General features: G+C 48.4%; 1 protein-coding gene across 4 annotated transcripts in view; it reads right to left on the reverse strand.

Moving 5' to 3' along the window:
• The window catches only part of Snx8 (sorting nexin 8), a 78329-nt gene that overhangs the window by 3476 nt on the left and 54603 nt on the right, over positions 1-20250 (reverse strand). For all 4 annotated transcript variants that reach the window (XM_040278671.2, XM_005340832.3, XM_078023600.1 and 1 more), the window contains exons 2-10: positions 13110-13300; positions 11799-11916; positions 9479-9600; positions 7544-7624; positions 7156-7316; positions 6536-6668; positions 3636-3704; positions 2389-2526; positions 1873-2022 (exon numbers count right to left, since the gene is read on the reverse strand). In XM_040278671.2, the coding sequence (XP_040134605.1) occupies positions 1873-2022; positions 2389-2526; positions 3636-3704; positions 6536-6668; positions 7156-7316; positions 7544-7624; positions 9479-9600; positions 11799-11916; positions 13110-13300 (1163 nt within the window). The remainder of the gene's footprint in view (positions 1-1872; positions 2023-2388; positions 2527-3635; positions 3705-6535; positions 6669-7155; positions 7317-7543; positions 7625-9478; positions 9601-11798; positions 11917-13109; positions 13301-20250) is intronic.

The raw sequence follows: 20250 nt of genomic DNA on the forward strand, positions 1-20250 counted from the left end.
TCCCAGGATACATACCACTAGTCAGAATACACAGTCTACTGTGATGCTGTCTGAGCCAGTCAATCTACAGACTATAAAAGTTTTCTTTACCCTAGGGGTGCTGTGAAACCACTGGGCAACAGAAACACCAGGACTCTACAATTCTGGAGCAGGCTCTGCACCCCTCTTCTGCACCGTGTACAACCAAACACCTAGGCAGTCTGGCAAGACTGGTCTCAGGGTCTAAACTGGCCACTGACTTGGTCAGTTACAAGTATTCCCAACTTGTCTGATAATCTCCATGTTCTATACCCCCCACCAGCTGCAGAGACCTTTCAGAACTGCAGGTCTGAGTTCCTGTGACATGCTGCTTCCTGCCCCTCCATGCAGAAGCACTGACGCCTATCTCCTCTCCCTGGCTCTGGGCAAGCCTCTGCCAGGGTGAGACCTGTTCCTCACTAACTGGTCTACCTTCCTGTATACTCCTTGGTGATGAAGACACTGTGATCAAGTTGTGCCCAATATCACAGAGCCCAGCCAGGAGCAGCCAAGCAGCAATTGCTGCATTAGCCTGTCACCCATCAATGCCCAGGCCAACCACAGGAAGCTTGGCAGGGCCAGACTTCATACCTTTTTTCAGACAGAGCAACTGAACCAGAGGTCAGAAGAGGTTGCAACAGTTGTGCAGAAGGAACCTGAGATCAAGGTTTACAAAGTTGCTGGTTGTTTTTTTCAGTTGTTGATGGAACTTTTATTTATTTATTTATATGTGGTGCTGAGAATCAAACTCAGTGCCTCACACATGCTGGGCAAGTGCGCTACCACTGAGCCTCAGCCACAGCCCAAGGTTTACAAATTTTGAGCCAGGACTCCTCCTCTACTGCCAGGGGCTAGAGGTGGCCACAGGGAGACGCACCCCTCTCAGGAAGCCATCCTGGACCAGTGCTGGCAGGAAGCAAAAGTTACTTGAAAAGGAAGGAAGCTAGGCCACTGATATCAGAAAGCAGAGGGCACAGAGACTACACTGGGACGGGAAAGAGGAACTAGACAGCGTCATGTTTTAATTACTGCCTCAGCAGACCCACAAGGCTGTCTGGAGAAGGACAGACACATGTCACTGGCTGAAAAGGGAGCAAAGAGCCCAAGATACACATTGGAGTCACACGGCTCCAGATCACTCTTGCCAGGTGAGTGTCCCTGCAGTATGAAATATCTCAGGATGATTCACAGCCTTATTTCTCCAAGACTTAAGGAGCCAACATCTGAAGGAAGCTGACCAGGGATTTCCAGAAAAATGTCCAGTTAATGGGTTTTTTAGGGGTTTTGTTTTTTTTTTTTTTTTGTAGTACTAGAGATTGAACCGAGAAGCACTCAACACTAAGGTGTATCCCCAGTCTTTTTTTTTTTTTAATTTCCATCTAAGACAGAGTCTCACTAAGTTGTGGAGGCTCACCTCAAACTTGTGATCATCCTGCCTCAGCCTCCCAAGTCACTGGGATTACAGGCGTGTGCCACTGCGTCCAGCCCAGTAATGGTATTTTTAACCCCTCAAACTTGATTCCTACCATCCCCCACACCATCTCCAAACAGCAGGGCTTTGGGACTTGATATGTTTTCCTGACTTCTCAAGTTCTTCCAGAAGGAAAGAAATTGTTCCTTTCTGGTCTCTCTCTGCTCTCCCCACTAAGAACCATGAGAACAAATTTGTAATTACTCTGGCCACATGTGACACTAATAAATCTGAACAAGCACTATGTTTCCACATATACCCCAACTCCACTGACTGTCCGAAATAATTCCCCAAGGTCACTAGCTGCAGGAGCTGCAGCTGAAAACAGAAAGGCATTGGCCAGGACAGGGGTGGGGTAGGGGGTCGGGCAGGGAGGGCCTCACCTCCTTGTGCCCTTGGATCTGAGAGTTAACGAAGGCCCCAAGGATGTGGGAGGTGAGGGGCAGGTAGGCATGGATGAGCTGCGTCTCCTGGTGCAGGCAGTACAGGGAGAAGTAGTTCCGAAGCTCCATGGTCTGAATCATGTTCTCTTGCTGCAAGGAAAAGAGTCTCTCTGCGCACCTGGCCAGAAGGTACCAGGAAGAGGAGCACCCCTGCCCACATACTGTGTCTGCCCAGGGCCCAGGGTCTCCACCCCTTCCATGCAACCACTGAAGCAAGACTCCAAAGAATGAAGGGCCAGGACATGGAGCACCAAGTACAAAGAAGCACATCATCCTGGGTGCGTCCCCAGCACCCCAGCTCAGGGCACTGACATTCCACAAGCTCATCCAGCCAACCAAAAATGAGGATGGCTCCAGGGGCCAGAGGGACCAAAGTGTCCTAACAGTAGAAGGCTGCCACCTTGTGCTCCTCAAGGCTGCCTCCTGGCCCCGCCACCTGCCAGCCTGCTCAGCTACCTCCAGGATGCGGGACTCCAGCTGCTCCACCGACTCGGGCTCACGGTTGCTCACCGCCTGCCTCTTCATCAGGCCGTCCTTGTGCAGCGTCCGCTGGTGCTTGTGCAGCACGCCCTTCTCGTGCCGCTCGCACAGATCCTGCAAGGAAGAAGGGGTACCTGTGTACTGGCCCTCAGCAGCTGACCTTGAGGAACTCGGAACCCAGGGACATTCTAGAGCACTTTTCACAGGGCCAATTTTAAGTCCTCCCTCCTACAACCAGGAAAAAGCAAGAGGGGACAGTGAAAGAGTCCCAGAACACAGGGAGACTGGGGCATACAAACTGGCAGCAAACGGCTAACAATGAAAGCTACCGGGGCCCTTCCAGAGAACCTGTTTTCCTGTTTGTCCTCACCCAGGGAACAGTCAAGGAGTAGAGCAAGGGGCCAGGCCCTGTTAAGATTCAGTCTGATGCATACTAGGTTTGCACAGGGGCCCACTACACAAACCACCACCAGGTCCCCAACCCAAAGCCCACATGCTGAATCTCAGTTTAAACGTGGGGATGTACAGTCCAGAGCCCTGGGACAGTTCTGGACCTCAGACTGCTAACACTACCCAATTCCAAAGAGCCAGTGTCCTAACAGTAGGAGGATCAGGAAGCTCTACAAGGAAGACACACATCATTAATAAGCAGCACCCTAAATAACCCCCATCAGAAACCTTACAGGAAATTAAAGTGACAGAATCAGTGCCGGGATTTTAGAGGCCACCAGATACCACCCCATTCAACAGAGGAATCCCTTCTAGAACATTCCCCATAAGCAATGGGCCCACTCTCCTTGGCCTCCTCAGTAGGAAGGATTTCTCTGGCTCCACATGGTGCTCCATCACAATCTGTCCCATCACAGACGCTCCCACACTTAGAAAGCTTCCCTCCTCTGTGCCAAAGCCAAGTTCCTAGAATCTCCACCCACTCCTGGGTGAATTCCCCTTTGTGGGCCAGGCCCCCAGACACGTAAAAGAGCACAAGCACACACACTCCCAGGGCTTCTCCTCCCACCTTCAGCTCAGGGAAAGCCCACTGGTGCTTGGACCAAGGAGCCCCAGCCAGCCCAGGAAACTCCAGTGAGCTCTGGAAAGTCCACCACGTTCCCTGCACAGCGCTGGCTCTTGACTCTTTCCATTCCCTTGGAGTCACACCCTTGAAAGATCCTAAGATCATTTTGAAAAATGCTATCCCTGACCAAGGAGTGGCTGAGACTCACTTTATAGGACTGGAGCAAATCCAGGAAAAGGTTCAACTTCTCCACCACATCATTCTCTTCCTGTTTGCCCTAGGAAACAAGGGGTGAGTTAACCAACACAGGACCCAGCCAGGCGGCTTATAGCCAGCCCTAGCCTGGGTGGGCTCCCTCCCAGAGCTACCGGCCCACTCTATAGAAGACCCCCCTTCCTATACAACAGCACCGTAAGTCCAGGCAGAAACGCCTTTGAAGCCCACAGTTCTGCCCCAGCCATTCAACACCAATGAGTCTTCCTCTGGCTTTCTGAACCCCTCTTACCCACACTCGTACACCCCAGCAGCTCTGCCCAGCACTGCAGAAAACAGTTTTATTGGTGACTGTGTCAAAAGGGTATGCACAGGAGACTGCTGGGAACAAGGGGACACCTTCCAAGCTCAACTACAGAGAGGAACACAGGCCTGGGCCCAGGAGGGGGCAGGGGAAGGAGCTGCTGCTGCAGGAAGGGTGCGTGGGAGAGAGCGGGGCTGAGATAAGGGAACAGAGACATTCTCATGAGAAAGGCCACATGCTGAAGGCCAGAGAGGGGATGAGGGAGAGCAGACAGAGGCTCCTGCTAGCGCAAGCTCAGGCCTCTGTGGACAGGTGCACACTGAGCCCACAGTGGCATGGGTGGCCCTGCTAGTGGAATGGGCTCCTGGTAATGACAGGGAAAGCCCAGCTCCTGTACTCGCCCACAGCATCCTGAGGACACATGTGAGCACCAGCAGCCCCATCACTACCCAGAGACCTCCCAGAATACACAGGTAGCAGCACTCTGCAGGGACACAAGGGCAGCCCAACCTGCATGCTCCTATGGCCTCCAACACTGCAGCTGTGGCAGGCCGAGGAAGCGGCACATCGGACTGGGTGTGGGGGTGGTGCAGGTGGGTGGAGGCTGGGGAAACAGCACTGGACTAGGAGCAGAAAGCGACAGCCACCTCAGGGGACCCTGGGAACACCATCCCATCCTCCAAGCCTTGGACCACTAAGCCAGAAGGTTCCTGGCCTCTCAATCCCACACCTGCAGCCAACGCAGATTCTACCCAGTAAGTTCCAAGAAAATAACAAGCATCTTATGGGATTTCAAGACAGGGAAAAGAAACACCAGCCGGGCAGAGGCGCCCTGTTCCCTGGTCCAGTAGGAAAGGGATTCTAGGTTCCTCCCTTCTTGTGTCATCTGCAGAGTGTTCCATTTGGGGTTCAGTGCACAACACCATAAACCATCATGGCATATGCCTTCAAAAGGAGCACACCATCATCATGAAGAAAGCAGCCCCTGCCTCCAGTCTCACTAGTCTTGCTGGGACATCATATGTATGTCTCTTAATAGAATAAAATTGGGTATGAGTAGAAATAGAATTAGGAAAAATCATCCCAAGAGGCCTTTAATTGTGGAGCAAGAGTGAGACAGAACTTTAGCCTTTCAGATCAAAGTCCTGGTGGGTGGCCTGATCCAGTTACACGTAATAGCAGTAAATTCATGATGCCAAAGACCGGAGGAAAGTTCAAGAAAAAGTACTTCTCCAGATATTAAATTTCAAACCAAAGTTCATGACATATCATAAAGCCGCAGAGCTGAGGAGAACCTCGGACTACAGGCTTCCACCCCTCAGGACACCCAGGCCCTTTCCCCTCTCCAGGGACCTGGAGGTCATCCTGTGCTCTGCAAAGCCCCAGGGATTCCTTGTGCCTGCATCCTTGCAACTGGAACAGGCTTTGCTTTACACAGGAGCTTGGAGGAGAGGCGCAATGGATTCAAAGACAGCAGCTGTTTGCACGCCCTAGTTCAACCCCTTATGTTACATTAGTGGGGAAATTGAGGTCCAGAAGCCAACATAAAAGCCACATGGTCCTGGCACAGGCCCCAAACCCCCTGCCTCTCCATTAGCCACACCACTGAGACTTTATTTTCAGTGCTCATCACCCTGTAGGATGGGTGCCTACAGACCTGAGAAAGGAACGGGCACCATGCTGATCAAAGGTTATCTACACGGCTCAAAATTCTATTTCTAAAGGGAACACACGGGCACTGGGAGTGGAAGAGAAAACCCAGGGTTTTAGGCACAGCAAGGAGATCAAATTCCCTCTTTGGCAAACACACATCATGAACACCTGAGCACCCCAACCTCCAGCAAGAAGAGCCCCCAGGTCCCTGGCAGGCAGGTCCACCACACAGACAACAGAAGAACTCCAGGTGTCAGGCAGGGAGTGGAGCTTCAGCAAGGACATTAATTCACTCAAAATGCCTCATTCCACCAGGAGCTTCAAGACTACTTCCCCACAAAGTAGAGAACAACTTTCACCATCAAAATTAGACAGCAGTTTCATAACATAAAATCCCCAGGTGAACCTTTAAGTTTGATGATGAATACTGTATCTTCAAATTAATCCCCAATGGCCAGCAGATTTCTAAAAACAGCTCCTGCTCACACAGCAGAAGCACTTCCTGAAGTTAAGTGAGCGGCAGAGTGGAAGGAGGGAGTCTCTCAGGGTGCTGGGAGCTTAGTTACTATTCTGAGAATTAATCTGAGTTGAGTTACTCTGTCAAATTCTAGCTGACTCAGCACAATCGGAACTATCTGGCCCACCCAGAAGCCAGCTCCGACACCTAATTATGCCTGCAAGAGCAGACACCCTCTTCTGATCTCAGCAGAGTCGATGCTCAAGAGATCGGAACCCAACTTGTTTCTGTCACTGGTAGCCCTCTCCAAAGAACAAACCACTGGTGGGGAGTCACCCACAACAGATGGGGACAGGCAGTAACCAGAAACAGCTGTTCCCCCAGTGGAATTTGGCCCTTTGAAGCTGGGCTGAGGTAGCCCTGCACGCCCACAGGGCACAGAACGCCCTGGGACAGGTTCGTGGAGAGCCAGTGCACTCACCTGCTGCGCAGCTTTGTCTGCAAGCAGGGCGAACTCCACAGAGAGGCCCTTCAGTGCCTGCTTCAGGGAGCCCCAGGTGCTGAGGTGAAGAGCAGCCCAGGAGGGCAGGGGGGTCGTGTCAGACCCTAAAGCACTGTGGAAAGCAAAACACATAAGACAGGAGACACTGGCCTTTGTGTCCCACTCAGACCCATGCTCCTGGAGGGGCCCATGGGGACACTGTGAGGCAATGAAGGTGGAATCTCAGCCCCACTCGGACCTCGTGAGGGACTTCTCTTCCCAACAAGACCCCAGGCAGTCTGTGTGCCATTCCTATGGAGTGGAGGAAGTGCAGCCAGCCACAGGCTGCTCCTTCCTAAGGCCAATGGGCTGACGTCTAGGAAGCTGGCAAGCCTGCGGTGTACACAGGGGCATTTGGCGTCCACAGTGCCCTGGCTGAAGGTCCCACCTCTATTCTCCTAAACATGATCCCCCATTTGCCTGCCCTACTTTCTTCCCTTTTGCAGTGAAACAGGTCAGAGTGGCAGTTAGCACAGGAAACACAGTCTGCCCTGAGCCCACCACCCTCTGAAGACTCTCCCCACCTGACTTCCCCACAGACCCTGAGGAAGGCCACCTGCCTCAATTCCTTCCCAAATATGAGAAGATCAGCAGCATTGTCGATGGCCCTCGAGGCAATCCTCTCCGCCCTGTCTCGCAGCTTGTAGAAACTATTGTAGACGTTCCGAATCAGCTCCCTGCTCACAGCAAACTGAGTCTGGATGTCAGAGGGAAGGAAGTCCTGACAGCGAAGAGAAAGAGACTGTGACTCCACTGCTCAGAGGCTGTGGCCTCAACCATAAGGCAGGCAGAACCCATCATAGAACAGCCAAAAGAAGGTACAATGAGAACATATAATGGCCTAGTGGGACCCCGGCACACAGCAGAGATAGCACGAGTATCATTACATGTTAAGATGACTGTTTCTCTAGCAAAAAGGGAAATAAATATTCAAAATCAGAAAACTACCTTGGCCCTAGTAGCCAGCTTACAGTTCATAAATTCATCTCCGACACACTGGGCCGCTTCCTTCAGCTTGTTCTGCACATCCTGCAAGAAGAAAGAGACAGCTGCACCTCCCCATCGGCACAAAGCTGCCACGAGAGCCACCTCGTCAGTGGTCTCTCCTGAGCAAGTCGGCTTCCACGTTGGCCTCCCTCAGCAACCCAGAACCTCCGCCCCTGCCTCAGATTTTCTTTCATTGAATTTAAACTCTAGGAAGTCTGGCTTAAGGATGAAAGCCTAACCAAGCGAAGTTCCTCTCCAGAAACAGGGGACTAGGGATACCCTAACCCCCAAGACGTTAGACCCTCTAGGTTCCAAATGGAGCAGCAGAAGGAAGCTGAGGTTTCTTCCTCCTGAGAGACCCTCAGGCCCAGGGAGTCAGACCCTGGAACAGTTGGTGGGCAGAGGACAGGCAGCACTCTGGTCAAGCCCACCCTCGGAACAGAGGCCTTCAGAACAGAGGCAAAGCCAAGTCTCAAAATAAGGAGCCACCCAGGAAGTACAGGATGAAGCTAATCCACAGCCGTTAGAGGTGAGGAATCCTAGGGTTTCAGAGGGGCCTCAAGTCACCTGCCCCCTTCTCTTTTTACTAAAAAAGAACACTGGAGTCTAGAGAGGCCACAAAGAACAAACATCCCATCTGCATAAAAGCAAGAGATGAGGTCACCCCCTAAGTCCCCCCTCCCGGTGCTGCCTGGAGCACAGGCAGTTTTCAGCCTGCCACATCCCTCTGCCGGCAAACAAGACCTCTGCCCCAACCCTAAGGACTCAAAGGACAGGCCACACACTCTGCTGAGGCAGAAGCAAGAGTTCCTGTTGACCATCTGCTATGGTCACAGTGTCACCAGGGTCACCAGTGAATGCCTGCAGCCTTCCTGAGGAGGTTAGTAGCCCCTCCTACCATCCAGGGAAGTAAAAGCAAGAGAAAGTAAAACTTGAAGCTGGGCCTGGTGGTGCAAACCTGTAATCCCAGAGGCTCAGGAGGCTGAGGCAGGAGGATTGCGAGTTCAAAGCCAGCCTCAGCAATGTTGAGGCGCTAAGCAACTCACCAAGACCCTGTCTAAATAAAATATAAAAATTGCTGGGGATGTGGCTCAGCATTTGAGTGCTCCCGAGTTCAATCCTCAGTACCCAAAAACAAAAAAAACCTTGGGCTGACTACTCCTGTGTCCCATGTCCCCTGCCCTGAAGCAGATAACAGCAGGAGGTGAAGGACCCCCAAGTGCCCATTCATGAAGAGGCTTCCCTATAAGGAGAACCTGGGCATTTCGCTTTCTGAGGGATAGGAGGAAGATGGATCATAGAACACTCCTTGCTCTGGAAGGGCTACGAGCCCCTTCCTGCTCCACCGGACACGGGAGCCATGTTCTAGCTCTGAACTCCTGAAAGACAAAGTGACAGCAACTTGGAGAAAGAAACAGCTGCTATTCCTGACAGGGATGTACACAAAGACACCGTTTCCAGAGGTGGATGGACCCTGTGGCTCTACTGAGGACACTAGGCTTATTTCTCCATGGTCCTTGATCAAAGCCCCCCGCCCCAATATTTTTGGGGGGTAGGGATGAATATTTATTCACATCTACAGACGCTCCAAACCATCCATCCAGGCTTCTGTATATTATCTCTAAATCCCCAAAGCAACCATGCTGGGAACCCCCAATTTCCACACAATATACAAACCCTTCAGAGTCAAAACCAAAGATGCCTTTTAAAATTATACCCAACCCGTCATTTGAAAGGAAAGAAGTCTGATATTGTCAATCACAATAAAACGAATGCCTTCCAGGCACCCGAACACAGGAAATGAGACAGGAGGACAGTCAGAGATTCAAAATTGAAAATAAGGCCTTTAGAAACTGCAGAGCCAGCCCACGCCAGGACCCTTGAGGACACACTTACTGAGCCGCTAAACGAAAGGAAGAGCTTGAGGATGGTGTCCTCAGAGAAGGGGGGGTGACGAGCCACCAAGTTAATGAAGCGCTTCAGGGCCCTCCTTCGTCCCTCGATGAATTCCCTGTCCGCTAAAGAAACACAAAGTCACCACACAGTCAGCAACCGCCAACAGCCACACTGAGCAGGCTCCCAAGCATCTCAACAGAGGGTCAGAGCAGCCACATGGCTGACCAAGGGCAACAGGCAGGTCCGCAGGACAACAGCTGACCCCAAGGGCTGCAAAGGAGCCCCGGAGCCCCACCTCCATGCCCCCACCCACCCACCTAGGTTCAGAAATGCCAGGGAAAACTAAGATCAACAGGTTCTGATCGAGACTACTGGGAACCAGCTCTCAGCATTTTTTTTTTTTTTTTTTTTTGAGACAGGCCTTAAACTCCTGGGCTCACGAGCAGCTGGGACCACAGGCAGGCTGGGACCACAGTTGGAACTGCACCTGGCTTTTGGGAACCAAGTCTGATTCCTCACTTTGATCATCTACATTGAAGGCATCTTCTCAAGTCCCTCTCTGGCACTTCTCTTGTGAACAGAGGGGTTCTGCAATGCCCACAAATCAATGCAGCTCAGTGTTCCTGCTCACATCACTTATAGTTCACTCTGTGCCAGATGCAATCATTAACTACTTTCATTTGAGAAAGTATTTTCACTTCAAGGGAAAAAAGCAAGCATATATCAAGGTGTTAAGGATATTTCAATCTGACCACAAATAGAAACGGTCTTTGAAGTCATTGAAAATACATTGAGATGAGTCCCCCTCCACCCTCACTCAAGACAATGAGACATCTAGATGGCCTTTCACTTGTTATTTACAGCCCCACCCCTGACATGCCCTTCATGTGAGCATGTGTCCACGTGCAGCTTTCAAGTCCTAAACCCTGGCTGCACTTAACCAGCTCTGATGCTGGATGCTAGCATCCCAGTACATCTGCTGGTCTCACCTGCCCTTGGCATCCTTATATCCCCAACATGAGAAGCACAGTCTGTTGCACAGTGTGTAGGAAGGGCCAGAACATGTTATCGGGCACCGAGCTACTGGGAGGCCATGAGAGACAAAGGTATTCATGTCCTTTTTTGCTTGTTTTGGGTACTGGGGATTGAACTGGGGGTGGGGGCACCTGCCCACTGAGCCACATCCCCAGCCCTATTTTGTACTTTATTTAGAGAAAGAATCTCACTAAGTTGTTTAGCACCTCGCTTTTTTGCAAAGGATGCCTTTGAACTTGCAATTCTCCTGCCTCAGCCTCCCAAGCCTCTGGGATTACAGGCGTGTGCCACCACACCCAGTTTCTCATGTCCATTTTAAGAGACTTGAGAACAGTGGGAGCTGAACCACTGCATGATGCTTAAACTCTTCTCCACTCAAGCACACTGCTGCTGTGGGATGGTTGGAAAATGTCAGACTATAGACTGGTTGGCTCTAGGCACTCACCTACCCATGAAGTTTTATACAAATTTTGAGAAAAGGGTTGTGGGAAAAACTATCAGGTTGTGGGAAAAACTATCAGTGAGCTCCAGGAATACCAAGGGGCAGATCCCTGTATTCTGGAAATCTGCAAGAAACAGCCAATCTAGAAGGACTTGGCCAGCAGGTTATCTGTGACCTCCTACCTAGCCCGAGGCAATCTTCAGGTGCAGCCAACTACTGACTTCTGTCCTCTAAAATGCAGAGCAAACTTTCCACCTTAGATCTGCTTCTGACCTCTTCCAGTGCTGCCTTGGCACCGACTCTCAGGCCCTCAGGGGTTTGCAAAGCAGGAGAATCCAACTGCTGGAGCAAACAGTGCTCCGCATCACCATTCAGGAACTCTGAAGTCCCGGCCCTGAGCTTCAAGAGGAGACCCAGGGTCCCCTCTTTTACATGTGCACCATGAGGGCATTCCCTTTGTGTCAGTCATCCAGCCAAAGGCTGCAATATGCCAAGGGTGCTATGTGCCAATCACCCTCCCTGTACCAGACCTGGGCTCAGTGACAGCATTGACTCTGGTTAGGATATTTTTGTTTTGTTTTGTGTGTGTATGTGTGTGTGTGTGTGTGTGTGTGTGTGTGTGTGTGTGTGTGTGTGTGTGTGTGGTGCTGGGGACTTAACCCAGGGTCTTGGCCAATAGCTATGAGCCTGGGACAGCCTGGGGGCTCACGTGCAGTATGGTCCTGCTGTCAGCCCCTCCTGGACCTTGAGGCAGGAGCAGCCTGCGAAACTGCAATCTACCCTGAGCCATCCTGTGAGTGGGCTCACTCCCACCACCCTGGGCCTCCACATGCCCGGCATTACCTCCCAGCACTCTCTTGGGAGGGAGGGCTGGCACCATGCGGTACGGGAACTTGTGCAGCAACATTTCATGGAAGACCACAAAGTCATTGTACCGTCTGTACACAGAGGACTTGAAGCGCTGCGAAGAAAAGGAATTGGGGCTCAGGTAAAATGGGAAGCCATGACAGTCATCACTCCCCTCAATTCTCCCCTCTGCCCTGAAGATAGCCTACAGAAATCTTCCCACCCCACACTTGCTGGGCAAAGCAGCCTCTTCCTACCCACGCTCATGGGAGGCAGTTCAAGAGGAAATGGAGGCCAGCAGCTGGCTCACTGGAGCAGCACCTGCTCCCAGGCTGCCGGGCCTAGGACAAGCTGCTTCTTCTAGGGCGTCCTGCCAGTCGGCTCTCAGCCCTGTGACTGTGAGAGAAGGCAACGACCTAATCAATACCAGAGCCGTGCTGTCCTTTAAGTGGACAGGAGTCCCTGCCACTCTGCCGTCTACCTTCCCCCTCAGCAGCAGCACTGGGACTTCAGAGCAGCCAGTCACAGGCTTCAAACACTGAAACAGAACCCAGCGGTTCCTGAATGTGCAGAACAGCAGGCAGCGTGACAGGCATTAGCCCACTGGGTCCCAGAGCTCACCTCTCTCCTGGGGCAAAACATTCAGTGGACTGTTCAGAGGAGCCTTGGCAGTGCCAGCCACCCTCTCCCCGGGAGTACAGGCCTGCCCTGTCCTAGCAAATCCCCCCACACTAGGGACTCACTGCTCCCAAAGATGTGTTATCAACACTACTGAATCCCAGGACAATGAGTAAACCCCAACTCTACCCTAACTGAGCAAGACAATGAACAAAGGGACACAAAGACCTTGACACTCGAGTGCCAAGACTGCTGCCAAACCCGTGTCTGATGAACTCAGGCACCCAGTGCCCACAGCAGAGGGGCAGTGTTACTACAGGTGATTAGCTGGACACAGACCGATCATTCCCGCACACCGTAGTCACTATTTGGAGTCTACACTCTACGGGGCTGACTTTCGAATCCTCAGGGGATCCATGACAAAACTACCACCAAACCCACTTCTGTGCAGGGAGCCGTAGACTGTCTGTAAGAGATTCCTAAGAAGCAGGATTCGAGAACACAGAGATGGTGAGGCGGGACCAGGCAGGAGTGGAGCAGACCCAGCAACCGGCACAAGTCTGCTCAGAGGCTTGACGGAGCCCACAAGTTTTAGACCACACACTCTCCCTTCCCTATCTCCTGACCTGATGCTATCCCTAGTTCTCCATCCCCCTTGTCCACACAGTCACACATGTGATTTGAAGTTACCTGGCTGGAAACCTCATACTCCACATGCTTCAGGAATAGGCCCTTTTTCTCCGGGATGAGTTCCACCTGCACAGTGTCCCTGGCCAGCAACTCCTGCAGGGTATAGGACAGCAGCAGCGGGTTCCCCTGCGGCATCTGCATTCGACTGGGGTCTGGGTCCCTTCGATCAGTGACCTGGGGTACTGGTGAGCCTACAGGAAAAAAAAAAAAAAAATGCCAGGTAAAGACAGCTGCTCAGAGAGTGGCGTCTCCTGCACCCTGTGCTGCCTCAGCACATGGACTCTGCCCACAAAGACAGAACCACCCCCACGCTGGTCACCCTCATTCTTCATGCTACAGAGTTGGTCCTGAGGGGCATGTGCTTCTGCCTCCAATAATCACTACCTGAGAGGCTTCACCAGTTTGTGAACCAGCAAATACACATTTCTATGATCAGTCAAATCAAGTCTTCAACTTGGGCTCAGAAAACAGTGAAATATTTACAAATTATGTGTGAAAAGAGTCCTTCCCTAGAGCCGAGAAGGGGTTCAAACAAGTGAAACCAGTGTGTGACTTCTACATGATCCAGTGTCCCTACAATTGGCACAATATCTTCACAGGCCAAATAACCACATTAATTTGCAGAGGCTGGGGGGACTACTACATGCTAGCTCATTGCTAGATTTCTTGATCCTACAAACCAAAGAACTAATTAGCCCTAAAACTTCAGCATCCTTAGAGACAAGAATCACAAACACATTATTCACAAAGCAGGAAAACACAATTCAGAGAGATGTTATGCCTGCTAGCCTGTAACAAAACAAACACATGAGGAAATCACACTAAAAGTCAGTTGACTTTCAAGTTCTTTTCAGTTCAAATAAATAAAGAGATGGTATAATAGGGGGACAGTCTTGCTCCAAGGTGGTATCACTTCATGACTCATTTTTTTTGGGGGGGGGCGGGTACTGGAGACCAGGGACTGAGCCCAGGGGCCTCAAACTGCCAGGCAAGTGAGCACTGAACTAAATGCAGCCCTTTTTAGTTTTTATTTTGAGACAGGTCTCACTAAATTGCCCAGGCTGACCTTGAATTTGCAATCTTCCTGCCTCAGCCTCCTGAACAGCTGGGATTACAGACGTGCATCACAGCACTCAGCCCACATGACTGACTTTTGAAAGCAACTCTTAGTGCAGGATGCTGGTTATGTTCTAAAACAAAACTGGGGACTGGATTAATTTCCTCTGTGAAATTATTCAGCATTTTAGGATTTAAAAGGTGGTTGCCTTGGGCTGGGTGTGTGGTCCAGGGGTAGTACACTGGCCTAGCATGCCCAAAGCCCTAAATTCCATCCCCAGAACCACAAAAATGTATTAATTAATTAATTAGTTAAAATAACATGTGGCTGCCTTAATTGCCTTTAATGCTTAAGAAGAAAAACTAAGACTGTAAGGTTGACTTGAGAACCCCTAAAGGCCTCACAAAGACACCACAGAATCTTCATCTAAAGCAGCAATCCTCCAAGCAGGGGTCCCTAGCCCAGGGTCGACATGACCAGAAAGGCTTGGGAGAAGGTCAGCAGCTGATTTACATGGTGAGTCTCTATCTTTTTGGATTTTTATTTATTTGTTTATTTATTTATATGCAGTGCTGTGGATCAAACCTCATATGTGCTAGGTAAGCACTCTGCTACTGAGCCACAACCTCAGCTCACTATCAGCTCACAGTGTGATGATGATACCACAGCAGAGCAGCATGTGCACGCAGCTTGTTGAACACATGCACTGGTATGTGCGTGAGTACATGAGTATGTGTGTCTGAATTTATGTGTGTACATATGAGTGTATATGCCAGTGACCATATGTGCATGAATCTGTACTGTGTGTATGAATATTAGTGTGTATTTATATCAGTGTATGGGGACATTTGTATATTACAGTGTGTGCATATGGGTATGAGTGTATTTGAGTATACATGTGTGTATGTGTGTGCTCGTGTATCCAAGTTTGCTATGTTTGAGTACATGTGGAGGAGGAGGAAAATATTAAGTGCTAGTAAGGGTAAGGGAACCCCTCACACCTGGGGCAGATGTGGAAATGGTGCCATAGCCTTCAAAAACAGTCCAGGACCTAATAAAAATTTCAAAATTAAATAAAAACAGTCCAGCAGGTCCTCAGAATGTTAGCCACAGAGCTACCATGTGATCCAGCTATCCCACTCCTAAGTAACTGCCCAAAAAAAAGAAGTACATTCACGTCCAGTCAAAAGACTACACACAAGTGTCCATAGGAACACTATTCAGAATGGCCAGAAGGTGGTAAAAACAAAATGCTCATCAAGGAATAAAGACAATGTGGCCTGTGCACACAATGGAATGTTCCTCAGCCCTAAACAAGAACGGAGCACAGATTCACACTGCAGCATAAATGAGCCTTAGCAACGTGATGCCAAATGAAGGAAGCAGTCTTTAAAGTCATGTACAGGACGATTATATCAATGTGAATCATCCAGAAAAGGCGAATCTATGCAAATGAAAGTAGACTACTGTTAGCTCAGGCTGGGAGGGAAGGTGGGGAGAGTGGTGATATCTACTCAAGTGCTTTCTTTCCAGGATGATTAAAAAAAAAAAAAAAAAAAAAGCTCTAAAATTGATCATGGTGATGGTTGTACAACTCTGAATATACAAAGCATAGTGGGTACTGTAAATGAGATAACTGCATGGTATATAAATGCTACCTCTGAAAAGCTTCACAAATAAAAGGCAGGTGACATCAGTATGGCAGCGGAAGGGCCTCCAAAACCCACTCCTCCACTAATGCAATGAGGACACTGGTAAACATGGCCAGAATCCTCTACCTCAGGATTTCAGAAATTAATGAAACACTTGGCTATTCCAGAAATTAGCCTAAGACTTGCAGCGGTCCAAGGTACACTTACTGATATAACGGAGCTCAATGGGGTCATGCTGAAGCAGGGCAGGCCCTTAATTTGATGAAGCTGGGGCCTGTGTAAGCCACAGAGGCACCCTGCAGCGCCAGGTGAGAGGGAGGCGGACACACAGACGTGGATGGCTGAGTCAACAAGCCAAGGCACACCAAGGAAAGCCCTGGAAGCCAGAGTGAGCCAAGAAGGATCCCCGCTTCAGGATCAGAGGGGCCACAGCCCTGCCAACAGCTGGATCCTCCAGAAGTGTGACACAATAACTTTCTGGTTTTAAGCCACACAGATTGTGGTACTTTGTTACAGCAACTCTAGGAGAATAATACTCAAGACTTTATAGAATTAGTTCAGAAAATTCATTAAACAAATAAATAACAGCAAACAGTAATAACACCTTAAGGAGGGGGAAATCTGGTTTCCAGAGTTGCCACATTTTTTTTAATTGTCAATGGATCCCTATTTTACTTTTTTTTTTTTTAAGTTGTTGTTGGACACATGCCTTCATTTTATTTATTTTTATGTGGTGCTGAGAATCGAACCCATCACCTCACACATGCCAGGAGAGCGCTCTACTGTTGAGCCACAATCCCAGCCCACATTATATATTTTTTTAAATATTTACTTTTTAGTTATAGGTGGACACAATAACTTTATTTTGTTTTTTATGCAATGCTGAGGATTCAACCCAGTACCTCACACATGCTAGGTAAGTGCTTTACCTCTGAGCCACAACCCCAAGCCAAAAGATTATATTATTTTATTATTTTATTTTTTTTAATATTTATTTTTTAGTTTTAGGTGGACACATATCTTTATTTTATTTTATTTTTTTTATGTGGTGCTGCTGAGAATCAAACCCAGTGCCTCACACATGCTAGGTGAGCGCGCTACCACTTGAGCCATATCCCAGCCCCATATTATATTATTTTAAATGTTCAATTTCAACAAAAATTTATAGATATGTAATGAAAAGAAAGCATGCCCAAATGCAGCGGGAAGAATACAATCAATACCTTATATCTTAGAGGAATATCTTAGAGGAAACCCCACACTGAGCTTAGTAGACAAATACTTTTTTTCAGTTATTTTAAGCATGCTCAAATAATTAAAGGAAACCACACCTCAAGAACTAAGGGAATGTGTAAGGACAATGTATGTCTGTCTCATCAATAAAAAATATCAATAAACTTCCATTATAAAAAAGAACCATGGGACTGGGGATGTGGCTCAAGCAGTAGCGTGCTCACTTGGCATGCATAAGACCCGGGTTCGATCCCAGCACCACATACAAAGATGTTGTGTCCGCTGAAAACTAAAAAAAGTAAAATAAATATTTAAAAAAAAGAACCAGATAAAAAGTCCAAAATTGAAATGTTCAATAAATGAAATGAACTATTCACTAGGGTAGCTCAACAGCAGATTTGAGTGAGAAAGAATCAGCAAACTCAAAGGTTAAATCATTTGAGATTATCCAGTCTGAGGGGCACAAAGAAAAAGGAATGAAAAAAAAAAATGAACAGAAATGGTTCTGAGAGACCTGAGGTACACCATCGAGATACCAGACACTCATAGGGGGACTCTAAAGGAATGACAGAAAGGGTTAGAAAACTTGAGTAAATAATGACCAAAATTTCCCAAAATTTATGGGGCTGAGAATATAGCTCAGTCAGTAGAGTGCTTGCCTCACTTGCACACAAGGCCCAGCCTGGGTTCAATCCCCAGCACCATGGGGAAAATAAAAATAAAAAAACCCACTCCAACCAGGATCAACTTAAAAGAGATCACACCTAGACACAACATAATCACAACAGACAGTGTAAGAGATGAAGACTCCTGAAAGCACGGGCACATGGACACACACACATAGCTCTTGACATTGAATGAGGACATGGCAGGGTAACTAAACACTGGTAAGATCTCGGTGTAACAGATCTGTCCCATAAAAAATGAATCCATATGACCCACCTGAAGAAATAAAGGTAACTACATAGGTAAATATAAAAGTATAACAAAGCGTGTGTGTGTGTGTGTGTGTGTGTGTGTGTGTGTGTGTGTGTGTGTGTGTGTGTGTTTTCCTCCCCGAGTACTGGGGGTTGAACCCAGGGCCTTGTACATGCTAAAGCAAACACTCTACCACTGAGCCACATTCTGACACCTCTCCCACTTTTTTTTCCCTTGTGGTGCTGGGGAATTGAACCCAGAGGTACCTTACCACTGAGCCATATCCCCAGACCTTTTTCTAATTCTGAATCAGGGTCTCACTAAGTTATTTAAAGCCTCACTTGGTTGGTGAGGTTGTCCTGCCTCAGTCTCCTGAATCACTGGGATTACAGGAGTGCACCACCACACCTGCCCACCCACCTATTTTTTTTTTTTTAATTTTCTAATTTTGAGACAAAGTCTCACTAAGTTGCCCAGAGTGGCCTCCAGCTTTTAGTTCTCATGCCTCAGCCTCCTGAGTGTACCACCACACAAATCCGGAACATATTTTTATTTGTAACTTTTATCCCTAGCTGATGTAAAAGACAACTGCATAGAGCAATAATGACAAATCTGCACACAACATGCACAAGCTTAGTTTGTATGACACAAATTTGTCTGAAAAAGGTGAGAAGGAATGGAGCCATAGAGGATGCTCTAGTTGGGATACGGGATGGTCCCCAAAGACCCAGATGTGAAAGCCTTGTTCTCCAGGGTGGGGTATTGAGAGGTGGTAGAACCAGGAAGTGGGCACTAAAGTCACTGGGGCATGCTTCTAGTAGGGAGAGTGGGACCCCAGCCCCTTCTTTTCTTTTTCTTTTTTGCATCCCAGCCACAAGTGGACAGTTTTGCTAGGCCACATGCTCCCCATTTTGATGTACTCTCCCCCAGACCGAAGAACAATGTCTACCTGATCATGGACTGAAACTTCCAAATCTGTAAGCTAAACTAAACCTGTTCTCGGGCTGGGGTTGTGGCTCAATGGCAAAGTGCTTGCCTAGCATGAGTAAGGCACTGGGTTCAATCCTCAGCACCACACAAAAATAAACAGATAAAATAAAAGCATTCTGTCCATCTACAACTACAAAAAAAATTTAATAAATAAACCTGTTCTCTTTATAAATTGTTATCTCAGATATTTGTTATAGTGACAGAAAATCGACTTAAAACATAGGAGCAAAGCTTTTACACACAACTGACTCTAAACAGGCACCGACTCCAACCAGACCAGTATAAATTAAGATATCAATTGTAACCCCCAGAGCAATAACTAAGAAAATAACAAAAAATATAGTAACAGAAACAAGAGAATAAATGGCTGGGATACAGCTTGGTGGGAGAGTTCTCGCCTCCCACCCTGGGTTCCATCCCCAACACTGTAAAAAAAAGAAAAGAAACAAGGGAATTAGAAAGCACTGATTTAACATAAAAGAAGATAGTAATGGAAGAAGAGAGGAAAGGTAAAAGGTAACAGGACACAGACACTGGGCAAGTACCAGAGGTATTCAATTTAAAAAATTTTAAAAGTGGAGTGCAGTGGCCACACCCACAATCCCAGCTCCTCTGAAGGTCCAGGCAAGAGGATCATAAATTCAAGGCTGGCCTGGACAACTTAGCGAGATCCGGTCTCAAAATAAAAAATAAGAGGGCTGTGGGAGTAGCTCAGTGGTTAAGCGCCCTTGGATTCAATCCCAGGTTGGTAAGCACCCCTAGGTTCAACCCCCAGTACCAAAAAGAACATATTTTTTTGGTACCGGGGACTGAAGCCAGGGGCACTTAACCACTGAGCCACATCCCAGTCCTTTTTTTATTTTTTATTTTGAGACAAGTTCTCACTGAGTTGCTTGGGGCCTTGCTAAGGTGCTGGGGCTGGTTCTGAACTGGTGATCCTCCTGCCTCAGCCTCCCAAGCCGCTGAATTACAAGGATGTGCCACCATGCCCAGCTCCAAAAAAATCTTCTAAAAAAGTTTTATCTCTTAATCATGTATTAATTTTCACAATTACTAAAATAAGGTCATCTTCCAAGACAGCATGTGAACTCAGTAATGATTACCAAATGACTGCATGCTGGTGAAGAATCTGAACTTTGATCACATGAGAATCTAAAAGAACTCCAAAAACCACACTTTAAAGCAAAGGCATTGCTCCAAATCCTGACTGTTCTCAAGCATCATAATGACCCTCTGTGGAAGTTCCAAGCCCAATGGCAAGAGTGTATGGTTCCAAGTATCAACTCACTAA

This window comes from Ictidomys tridecemlineatus, chromosome 10, assembly GCF_052094955.1.
Source record: "Ictidomys tridecemlineatus isolate mIctTri1 chromosome 10, mIctTri1.hap1, whole genome shotgun sequence".
Taxonomy (NCBI): domain Eukaryota; kingdom Metazoa; phylum Chordata; class Mammalia; order Rodentia; family Sciuridae; genus Ictidomys; species Ictidomys tridecemlineatus.